This window comes from Salmo salar, chromosome 04 (genome assembly GCF_965601325.2).
Source record: "Salmo salar chromosome 04, fSalSal1, whole genome shotgun sequence".
Classification (NCBI taxonomy): Eukaryota; Metazoa; Chordata; class Actinopteri; order Salmoniformes; family Salmonidae; genus Salmo; species Salmo salar.
This window is the reverse complement of record NC_138294.1, coordinates 24869164-24881048: the sequence shown is the minus strand read 5'-3', so window position 1 is coordinate 24881048 and position 11885 is coordinate 24869164. Positions and strand designations below refer to the sequence as shown.

At 44.5% G+C, this 11885-nt stretch overlaps 1 protein-coding gene across 2 annotated transcripts; it reads left to right on the top strand.

The window, feature by feature from the left end:
• Positions 1 to 387: 387 nt before the first annotated feature.
• On the top strand, positions 388 to 11758 carry LOC106602414 (uncharacterized). 2 transcript variants are annotated; one of them, XM_045717530.2, is made up of 7 exons: positions 388 to 878; positions 1493 to 1623; positions 1805 to 1978; positions 3771 to 3932; positions 5249 to 5357; positions 6133 to 6260; positions 10096 to 11758. In XM_045717530.2, exons 1-7 carry the CDS (start codon positions 596 to 598, stop codon positions 11041 to 11043), a joined length of 1935 nt encoding a protein of 644 aa, XP_045573486.2. In that variant the 5' UTR covers positions 388 to 595; the 3' UTR covers positions 11044 to 11758. The 2 variants fall into 2 exon arrangements, with proteins under 2 accessions (XP_045573486.2, XP_045573485.2); XM_045717529.2 differs by having other exon boundaries at positions 1805 to 1996.
• The last annotated feature ends 127 nt before the right edge of the window (positions 11759 to 11885 follow it).

The following is an 11885-nucleotide window of genomic DNA, read 5'->3' as shown; positions in this document are numbered from 1 at the left end:
CCAGCAGCAGGACCCAGAAATTATTAATGTGAAGAAAGTGGATTTTGTGTCTTTTATAGCGATGGGAGTAAACGGCACTGCACAAGTTGAAAAGAAGTCAAGAAAGATAAACATCATTTCTGCAAAGGAACGCTTTCTGGGATTAAACTATTTTATGAGGATCTCTATGGTGTAGTCTCATGCGGTCCCACCCTATCAGGCCCCAGAGCCTTTATTTTTTCATGACTGAAGGGAATAGGAATGTCGTTTTTGGAAATGTTTTACATAATGTTATTTTCCCTTCACCATAATGGAATTCACATTTATTTTATTTTTTTCTCACTTCCGTCCAGTTGGTGGCGGCAACACACCATTTGCGTGTAGTTCGCCATAAAACCTCAGTGAAGAAAAAGTAAACGGAAGTAAGCGTTGAACAAGAACAATTTTCACGTTAGCGTTTTTGTTAGATTCATTAACACAATGAAACTCAAACTGTGACTCATTTAACTGCACAGCATCACATACTTGCCCCAGGTAGTCTTTAATTTGCGTTGGAGACAGGACTTGGTTGATAGATGTTATCTAGGTAACGCAACCTAGCTAGTAGCTGTTAACAATGGCTAACTGTATGGTTTTTCACACTCAAATAGCCTCCATCATGGAGGTACTAGCGAATGCAGCCGTGGCAGAGATCTGTAAACTCGTAGACGACGACTATGCAGTGTTTCGTTTAGAAATTTCTCAAAGCCAGAAAGAAAACAGGGGATTGCGGAGGAAACTACAGTTAATAGAATTGAAGGTGGCACGGGAGCGCGCAGAGAGGACAACGCGAGATCGCGTCCTCGCCAGTCGTCCCAGTAGTGTCAAGATCATTGACCGATACAGAGGAATGGCAAGAGGTACATTTAGCAGAAGGCCGAGCTGCGCGGCCTGTCTCCGCACTGCACATGTGTAACTTTAGAGAATTGGGTCATGGTCAGTTTTTGGATAGTAATAATTCCCCTGATTACTTAGCTATCTTATTCTAACCAGATTGCTGATTTACTGCATCATCTATTATTTACTCAATAAAAACAATGTGATGCATGGAACACAATCAAATAGTATATCAATAAATTATGAATATTGTTACCTTACATCCTTGCCAATTCTAGACAGTGTCAATAGTGTATAAAATACCGTTGAGCATTGACAGTAGCTAACCTAACCACTTCTGTAATTATGCAATAAGCCTGAGGTGATGTGGTAATATACCATGGCTCTAAGGGCTGTTCTTATGCACAATGCAACACGGAGTGCCTGGATACAGCCCTTAGCCATGGTATATTGGCCATATACCACAAACCCCAGAGGTGCCATATTGCTATTATAAACTGGTTACCAATGTAATTAGAGCAGTAAAAGTACATGTTTTGCCATACCTGTGGTATACGGTCTGATATGCCATGGCTGTCAGCCAATCAGCATTCAGGGCTCGAACCACCCAGTTTATAACCCCCAATAACTCTCTCAGGTGAAGGACATCTCACTGGAGGCCACAGGAACTTTGTGAAGCCAGCGGGACACAATACATGGAGAGATGACCAACCAATCACTGTTGATGAGGGGAGTGGAACCTCAACCCAGCATGTTATCGTGATAGAGGTTAGTGTAATAGTGTTGCATAAAAAATTACAGTTACTTTGTAAATCAAATGTTTTTTTTTTTTTCAGAAAGGCTCCCCTCAGCTATTCACTTGCCATAGAGGAGCTTGTGAGACTTCCCTACGACATTGTTATCCAATTCAACTCATGTACCGGTTATAAACTCCTTTCTCTTGTGTCAGTCTGCAGATGCAGAGGCTGCAGGTCATGGAGTCAAGCTGGAGACGTCTGAAGGAGAAGAGGACCCACGGCACAGCAAAGACATCCACACTGGAGCGGCTGGAGCGCCCCCTGTAGCCACAGAGGACCCCACCACCGCCCCAGCGCAGCCCAGGACCCAACGCAGCATCACGGAGGTCAGTGGAACGATGGAGGTTAGTGGAACGCCGAACGTCGTCCTCAAGTCAGAAACAGACATCGAGACTTTAACGGGGCTGGGTCGACTGGGCTGTCCGCCTGCTCCCTGCTCTGAGCATTTACTTTATGGTAACTCGAGCCTGAGGCCGGTTCTGTCCCATCAGGACCCAAGTGACTCGTTATATACTGTCAATGATCCATCCTGTTCATACACTACAGGGACAGAGATGATACCTGGTGACATGCCTGTGGGCTTAGAGTTACACACTGATCTGTCTAGAGGGGACTGGAACCGGTACAGTAGTAGTGTATACTCTGAAGGGTGCCTAAATAAGAAAAGGGAGGGTCTGGTCGTAGATGAGGTGACTGTGAAAGTGGAGGGTGACATTCCTCTGACATGGAATGCAGACGAGACTCAGTTAGGAGAAGGACACTCGCAGGGCAACACTATTGACTTCTTAGACTACAGGGAAAGCTTACAGACAAATCTAAATGTCGCAACCAACTCCCCTTTACATGCGTTCAGGGATCGCGACCCAGTGTCCACGTCAATGGCACCTTCCGATTCACACAGCCGCGTCCTTTTCGATCAGGTATTGAACTCAAACGACAGCGCTAGAGCCCAGGCTCAGGGAGGGAGAGCCACATCAGGCAATAGTAAAGAAAAACGGTTCCTCTGCATGTTTTGTAACAAAGGCTTCAGCTGCCTGCAGAAGGTGGAGGTCCACCAGAGGATCCACACAGGGGTAAAACCCTTCAGCTGTACCCAGTGTCACATGCGTTTCGCCCAAGCTGGCACACTGAAGAGGCACCAGAGGGTCCACACAGGGGAGAAACCCTTCAGCTGTACTCAGTGTCACATGCGCTTCGCCCAGGCTGGTGACCTGAAGAGGCATCAGAGGGTCCACACGGGAGAGAGGCCCTTCGCCTGTATGCACTGCAGGAAGAGGTTCTCAGAGAAGAGCTACCTCAGGATGCACCAACAGAAAAAACATTCCACTCTATAACATAGAAAGTAAAAATTCCACTCCATAGCGTCTGACTTTTAGGTCAAACCCTGCATTAAAGACAAAGATGAATTGTCATTGTTGTCAGCAGAAAAGATCCACAGATGAATTTGGAATAATGAGTGGAACAGATTTCAGTGTTGAATATTACTGGGTAGAATGTTGCATCCAGACACTGGGTGATATTTTAGTCATATATAAGCCTAAAAAGTTGGTTACATATTGTGTTTGTACTATGTAGGCAATATGATGTTCACAAATGCCTATTTCATTGCTTCCATTCAACAACTGATTTTTTTTCTCCCCCCAAGACACTTGAATGAATGCAGTTTATCAAGTTAATGCAGATTTTTTTGTTGATGTTTTCATATGGTGTATTTAACACTTGTTTATGTTTAATAAACACAAAATGTGACTTTTCATTCTAAGACTTTCATTGAGACTATCTTTAGTTAGCATGCATCTATATACACTTACTAAATATAGCTACACATACCCACACACTAACAAACACCTACTGTACACGTCAAAATAGTTTAGTTAGGTTTGTCTGATGACTTTTGACTTATCATAGCTAACTTTATTTTTACCCACAACATCATATTTATGTCCACCATGATGGGTTTAACAACAATGAAGTCATTCTGTAACTACAGTATAGGACTCAAACTTAGTGGGGATGGGTAAACACTCCATGTTGAAAGTGTGTTTATTATCGTGTGTGTGTGTATACGTACCTGATGGAGTGTATGTCAGTGTAATCTGTATCACCTGTCTCTTCCAGGAGGAGGAGGGTCCAGCGGTGGTTCTGGTGAAGGAGGAGGGCTATGAGGAGGGTCTGGGGAACCCTAAGGGCACCATGGTCATGGAGGATAACCAGACTTCACCTCTTAAACCCACAGAGGAACCATCAGAGCAGCACAGGACCACACACAGTCTCACTGAGGTGAGTCCACTGTAAACTACTGTCTGAATGGTATTAGGTCAGGACCCGTATCCACAAAATGTGTCAGAGTAGGTTTGCTGATCTAGGAGCAATTTTGCCTTTTCTATCTGGAAAGGTCCTAGATTAGCACTTCTACTCTGAGACTAGGGGCCCAGGTCTTGATTAATTTTGTTGTAATTGTGGGACGATGCCTTTGAATTATTAGTTTAATTTGATTACTTGACACTCTTTAAAGTTACATGCTAGCTGTACCTGAAGACTTCCCGTCTTTGCGCTAAGCTAGTTTGCACTGGCTCGCAAGATTGCCTCGAACTTCCTGCATACTGGACGCAGAGACGTAAAAATTGTATCCACAATTTAATCTGACTCTGGGGAAGTAGATAATTGCCCAAATCATGAACTATCCCTTTAAAGAGTGTCAAGTAATCAAATCAACTAACATGTTTTCATAGTACTCATATCAGTCCTTAATTGCCCAATCAGAAGATGCTCCATAGCAGGGTGCTCATATCAGATTTCTTGATCCAAATGAAATGTATTTATATAGCCCTTCTTACATCAGCTGATATATCAAAGTGCTGTACAGAAACCCAGACTAAAACCCCAAACAGCAAGCAATGCAGGTGTAGAAGCACGGTGGCTAGGAAAAACTCCCTAGAAAGGCCAAAACCTAGGAAGAAACCTAGAGAGGAACCAGGCTATGATGGGTGGCCAGTCCTCTTCTGGCTGTGCCGGGTGGAGATTATAACAGAACATAGCCAAGATGTTCAAATGTTCATAAATGACCAGCATGGTCAAATAATAGTAATCACAGTGAACAGGTCAGGGTTCCATAGCCGCAGGCAGAACAGTTGAAACTGGAGCAGCAGCACGGCCAGGTGGACTGGGGACAATAAGGAGTCATCATGCCAGGTAGTCCTGAGGCATGGTGCTAGGGTTCAGGTCCTCTGAGAGAGAGAATGAAAGAAAGAGATAAGGATAAGACAGGAGAAATACTCCAGAAATACAGACTAACCCTAGCCCCCCGACACATAAACTACTGCAGCATAAATACTGGAGGCTGAGACAGGAGGGGTCAGGAGACACTGTGGCCCCATCCGATGATACCCCCGGACAGGGCCAAACAGGCAGGATATAACCCCACCCACTTTGCCAAAGCACAGCCCCCACACCACTAGAGGGATACTTCAACCACCAAGTTACCATCCTGAGACAAGGCCGAGTATAGCCCACAAAGATCTCCGCCACGGCACAACCCAAGGGGGGGCACCAACCCAGATACCCTCCAACATCCTCTCACTCTGTATCTCTTACAGTCAGTAGACATGGAGGATGGGAAGCCTGATCTGTTGCTGGTCAAAGAGGAGACAATAGAAGATGGACCAGAGAGCATTGATTTGATGAGTGGACTAGCAAGGGAGCAAGGTAAGGGAGAAATACATATAGCCTACATACAGTAATAATCTTCAATGGGAATAGTGATGCACCTGGCTATTATTTTTGTATTAAACACATATGAAACAATATGATTACTTCATTTATTAAACAATATCAATACAATTTGTATAAAATACAAAAAATAAAATATGTACACTGAGTGTACAAAACATTAGGAATACCTGCTCTTTCCATGATCTAGACTGACCAGGTGAAAGCTATGATCCCTTATTGATGTCACCTGTTAAATCCACTTTAATCCGTGTAGACAAAGGGAGGAGGCAGGTTAAAGAAGGATTTTTAAGCCTTGCGACAATTGAGACATGGATTGTGTATGTGTGCCAATCAGAACGGGGTATGGTAGTAGGTGCCATGCGCACCGGTTTGAGTGTGTCAAGAACTGCAACGCTGCTGGGTTTTTCACGCTCAACGGTTTCCTGAGTGTATCAAGAATGGTCTACCACCCACAGGACATCCAGCCAACTTAACACAACTGTGGAAAGCATTGGCGTCAACATGGGCCAGCATCCCTGTGGAACGCTTTCAACACCTTGTAGAGTCCATGTCCCAACGAATTGTGACTGTTCTGAAGGGAAATGGGGGTGCCACTCTATGTTAGGAAGGTGTTCCTAATGTTTTGTACACTCAGTGTATATCAACATAAGTCAGACATCACCAGGCAAATAACACACTAACAATCCATGTCTAAAAATCCATCCATGTGTCATGTTTGTTAAGTCAGGACAGTAACATTTTCCTGTAGGTGGTTGGCTGGAAGCTAACAGAGGAGACTGGGAAGCCATCTTGGATTCCCAGACCCAGACGGGTGCAGCCAAGGGCCCAGGGGACAACATCACTGAGCAGGCCAGGACGAGAGGTGACATAATGGAGGTCAGTGGATGGGACCGTGTCCTCAACTCTGGGCTGGGGAACAACACTGTTAACTACAATCAGAAACAAAAATTCGAACACAAATCAACATCCAAACTTATTCTCCATGACAACAGACTGGCTGAGACCAGGGCTAGGCATAGATTTTGTCTGTGAGTGTGGGGAGGTGACCATATGCAGCTGGAGAGAACAGACACAGACTTGACTAGCATTGATCCGTCCTGCTCCTATAGTTGTGATTCAGAGAGACTGATGGTGCCTCAGGTTAACCCCCCAACAGGTGCTGCCTTCAGCCTGCCTTCTATAGGATCTATCAACTGGAACATGGACCCTGTGACAACACAGACACTCCCTGGCCTTCGTCCTCCTCACACTCTCCTTATGTTAAACCAGACCTCAGACAATGCCAGTGCTTTAACACTAAATGGTTACACAAGCCCATTCACCAATGACAGTAGTAGAGATGGAATAAGTAAAAGTGGTGGAGCCAAAGAGAAGCGCTTCGCGTTTTCGTTCTGTGGGAAAGCCTTCAGTTTCCCCAAACAGGTGGAGATCCACCAGAGGATGCACACGGGGGAGAAATTGTTCAGCTGCCACCTGTGCCGGGCCTTTTTCTCAGATTCAATCCAACCTGAAGAGGGTCCACCTAGGGGAGAAATCATTCAGTTGCCCCCAGTGTGAGAAGAGGTTCTTCCACCAGCTGAAGATGCACCTGAAGGTTCACACGGGAGAGAGGCCATTCACCTGTCCGCACTGTGGGAAGAGGTTCTCAGAGAGGAGATACCTCAGGACACACCAGCAGAAAATGCACATGGCCCATGTATAGTGAAATGTAATGTAGTACTAGTTATACTGAACAAAAATATAAATGCATCATGCAACAATTGGGTGAGTTACAGTTTATATAAGGAAATCAGTTAATCGAAATGAATTCATCAGGCCCTAATCTATGGATGGGCCTGGGAGGGCATAGCCCCCCCCCCCCCACTGGTGAGCCAGGCCAATCCTTTGGGGAGTTGGCCCAGCCAATCAGAATGAGTTTATCCCCTCAAAAGGGCTTTATTACAGACAGAAATACTCAGTTTCATCAGCTGTCTGGGTGGCTGGTCTCAGACGATCACGCAGGTGAAGGGTTACACGTGGTCTCTGGTTAAGGCCAGTTGGATACAGCCAAATTCTCTAAAACAACATTGGAAGCGGCTTATGGTAGAGAAAAGAACATTCAGTTCTCTGGCAACAGCTGTGGTGGACATTCCTGCACTCAGCATGCCAATTGTACGCTCCCTCAAAACTTGAGATATCTGTGGCTTTGTGTTGAGACAAAACTGCACATTTTAGAGTGGTCTTTATTGTCCCCAGCAAAAGGTGCACCTGTGTAATGATCATGCTGTTTAATCAGCTTCTTGATATGCCACACCTGTCAGGTGGATGGATTATCTTGGCAAAGGAGGAATGCTCACTGACAGGGATATAGACAAATTTGTGCACAACATTTAAGAAGAATTTGCTTTTTGTGCATATGGAACATTTCTGGGATCTTTTATTTCAGCTCATGAAACATGTTGCGCTTATATTTTTGTTCAGTATAGTTTGTTGGTAGTTAATTCTGTTTTTTTTGGATGTCGTAGGGAACTGGATGAGGTGAACTGAGGAAAGAATTAGAATGATAAGGTGATGGTTGGTGTGATGGTATCTGTAAAAATGCTTCACTGATGAAGTGACAGCTATGTCCCTTTAGATTGATGCTGGTGTTTTATAGTGAGATAAAGATAGTGCCTTAGTTCATGTTTACTTGACATGAAGTAGTGAAGATGTATGTAATGTTGAACTTTTCCAAAGTATTAAAAAAAATGATTTATGAAGTAGTGAAGCTGTGTGTAAGTCCCGTATGTGAGTGTATGACAGTTTTGTTGAAATTAAAGACTAAATCGACTGTGTGCTGACTGATTTGTAAAATAAAAAAAAGTTTCCCTCATCTCAGTCGAACCAAAACATTATACTTTATTCTTGAATCAACACATACAGTGCATTCAGAAAGTATTCTGACTTTTTCAACATTTTGTTATGTTACAGCCTTATTCTAAAATTGAGTAAGTCGTTTTTTCCCTTATCAATCTACACACAATACCCCTAGTCAATTTTGCACATTTATAGAAAATATATTCAAAAAATTACCATATTTACATAAATATTCAGACCCTTTGCTATTAGAGTCGAAATTGAGCTCAGGTGCATCCTGTTTCCATTGATCATCCTTGAGCTGTTTCTACAACTTGATTGGAGTCCACATGTGGTAAATTCAATTGATTGGACATGATTTGGAAAGGCACACACCTGTCTATATAAGGTCCCACAGTTGACGGTGCATGTCAGCACAAGAACCAAGCCATGAGGTCGAAGGAATTGTCCGTGGCGCTCCGAGACAGGAGTGTCAAGGCACAGATCTGGGGAAGGTTACCAAAAAATGTCTGCAGCATTGAAAGTCCCCAAGAACACAGTGGCCTCTATTATTCTTAAATGGAAGAAGTTTGGAACCACCAAGACTCTTCCTAGAGCTGGCCGTCTGGCCAAACTGAGAAATCGGGGGAGAAGGGCCTTGGTCAGGGAGGTGACCAAGAACCAATAGTCACTCAGAGAGCTCCAGAGTTCCTCTATGGAGATGGGAGAACCTTCCAGAAGGACAGTCATCTCTGCAGCACTCCACCAATCAGGCCGTTATAGTAGAGTGGCCAGACGGAAGCCACTCCTCATTAAAAGGCACATGACAGCCCGCTTGGCGTTTGCCAAAAGGCACCTAAAGGACTCTCAGACAATGAGAAACAAGATTCTCTGGTCTGATGAAACTAAGATTGAACTCTTTGGCCTGGAAGCCAAGTGTCATGTCTTGCGGAAAATCTGCCACCATCCCTACGGTGAAGCATGGTGGTGGCAACATCATGCTGTGGGGATGTTTTTCAGTGGCAGGGACTGGGAGAGTAGTCAGGATCAAGGGAAAGACGAACGGAGCAAAGTACAGAGAGATCCTTGATGAAAACCTGCTCCAGAGCGCTCAGGACCTCAGACTGGGGCGAAGGTTCACCTTCCAACAGGACAATGACCATAAGCACACAGCCAAGACAACGCAGGAGTGGCTTCGTTCACACGTACGCCTGCCCCACCTGTCAGAAGCACTTCGCTCATGCGAACTATGTGAAGAGGCACCAGCCCGTTTACACCAAGGACAAGCCCTTCGAGTGCAAACTATGTTACAAGAGCTTCTCCTTCCTGACTAGTCTCTGAATGTCCTTGAGTGACCCAGCCAGAGCCTGTACTTGATCCAGATTGAACATCTAGGGAGAGACCTGAGAATAGCTGTGCAGCGACGCTCCCCATCCAGTCTGACAGAGTGTGAGATGATCTGCATAGAAGAATGGGAGAAACCCCCAAATATAGGTGTGCCAAGCTTGAAGTGTCAAGAAGACTTGAGGCTGTAATCTCTGCCAAAGGTGCTTCAACAAAGTACTGAGTAAAGGGTAAATGTGATAATTCAGTTATGTTTTTTATAACTGTTTTTGCTTTGTCATTATGGGGTATGTGTGTAGATTGATGAGGAAGAAAAAAAAAAACGTAATACATTCCAGAATGTAACAAAATGTGGAAAAAGTTGAGGGGCCTGAATACTTTCCGAAAAAACTCCAATGTCTCCATATTGTAAGCTACTTGAATCAGTGTTAGAGATGGCTTGACTGTGGTTAACATTTTATAATGTCATGTAATGTTTCTGTCTGTACAGCGAAGAGTTTCTTATATAAACCTTATATATACATATGCTTTTCTGTACAATCTTTATTTGCAGTCTGCAGTCCATGAAGACCTGCTGATATCCGGTGTTGCTGGTGGGAGAGACTGGACCTCTGAAGCTGCTGGTCACAAATCCTGGTCCCGGATCAGGTCCCTGGATCAGGAGCCATCACTCTTCCTTTCCGAGTCAGAACCAGGACCCAACCACGGGGGACAGAGACTCCATCACAACCACTACATAGAAAACAACCAGTGGACAGGAGGACTGAACAACGTCAGTCCTGGTGGTCATCAGAGAGACAGAGGCTCCAGTCAGGGATGCAGTCTGCAGCCCAGACCCTTCTCTTCACAGTCTCAGTGCAGGGATGGAGCAGGGCCTGGGGCTGATAGAGATAGACCCTCATGTTCCTATGATACAAACACCACAGTATCCATGATGAACAGAGCAGGTCACCCTGGGCTTCATCCTTTACTGAGAGTGGTGGGAGACCCCCCTGGTGGGAGTCTAACAGGAACTCTGTCTTCCCCTTCAGGATCTCGCCTAATGCCTGATGACTGGGTTCATAGAAAGCCTGGAACTGGGTCTAGCCTTCCTCAGTTACCTCATGGTTACCCCACGAATATAGACAGGGTCAGGATGGGCGTTCACCACGAGCAGTACCTAGCCTGTAGCACAGCAGACAATCCCAACAACACCCAAACAATGGCTAGAGGTCAAGGAGGGAGCACAAAGACTAACCACCTGAGGGTAGTGGCTCCTGCTTCTACCTCCTCTGGTGTCATAGGGTCACAATGTGGGAGACCGAGTGTTAGGACGGACGCCGGCAAGACGTACGCCTGCCCCACCTGTCAGAAGCGCTTCGCTCATGCGAACTATGTGAAGAGGCATCAGGCCGTTCACACCAAGGACAAGCCCTTCAAGTGCAAACTGTGTTACAAGAGCTTCTCCTTCCTGACTAGCCTTATCAGACATAGGAGTGTCCACAATGGGGAGAAATCTTAGCAGCGTGGCTTGAGATGTAGGCAGGGATGTCTGGGAACTATTCTTTAGTTGAATTATTATAGTTATCATGTCTAGTGTCTTGGGGTGAGAGGATAATTAACCACATACCCCTCATTAACCCTTTGTTAACTTGCTATTTGAAATTGGATTGCAAATACCTATTTTTATGAGAGTTGCTAACACACTGTTATTTCTAAACAAGTCTTCTCTCAGCTTTAAAGACAGTGATCATTGGCGATTTGAAGTGTATTATAATAAGCAGTATCTTATTTCAAAGAACAGAGCGAGTACCTTTTTCATTGAACCACACCCATTGTGTAAATGGAAGTGAACAGTGACCAAGAACTATTTCCACGTTAGCATTTTTATTGTTATTTAGACTTTTATAAACACCCTGGAACTCAAAATATGACTCATTTAACTGCACAGCATCACATACTTTCCCCAGTTAGTGTTTAATGCGTTCAAGTAACTCAGAGTTCACCAGGTCACCCACCTCTCGTGCATATTTTTGTTCCGGCACCTCCCGATTTACAAATTAAGCACTGATTACATGATTAAACAACCAAAGTTATTCTACAACATTGCCAGATTTTTTTTGCGTCTTGTTTTCATTCTATTGTAAGGCCTACATGAAATGTACAAAACGTGTTTGTATGTAATAATTCTTGAAAACATATCGCCATTTTTTTTTAAATAAACTCCAATGGCTCCATATTGTTAGGTACTTGAATCACACTGTTAGACATGGGCTTGACTGTGATTAACATGTTATAATGTTTCTGTGTGTACAGCGTTTCATTTTTTTCAGGTAGCCTAGCGGTTAAGAGCGTTGTGCCAGT

Bases quoted from the DNA above. Each gene is read 5' to 3' on its own strand.
- LOC106602414 (XM_045717529.2), top strand. From the start codon at position 596: ATGGCTAACTGTATGGTTTTTCACACTCAAATAGCCTCCATCATGGAG. The intron at 879-1,492 runs GTACATTTAGCA...TAACTCTCTCAG, and splicing joins ATACAGAGGAATGGCAAGAG to GTGAAGGACATCTCACTGGA. The intron at 1,624-1,804 runs GTTAGTGTAATA...CTCTTGTGTCAG, and splicing joins AGCATGTTATCGTGATAGAG to TCTGCAGATGCAGAGGCTGC.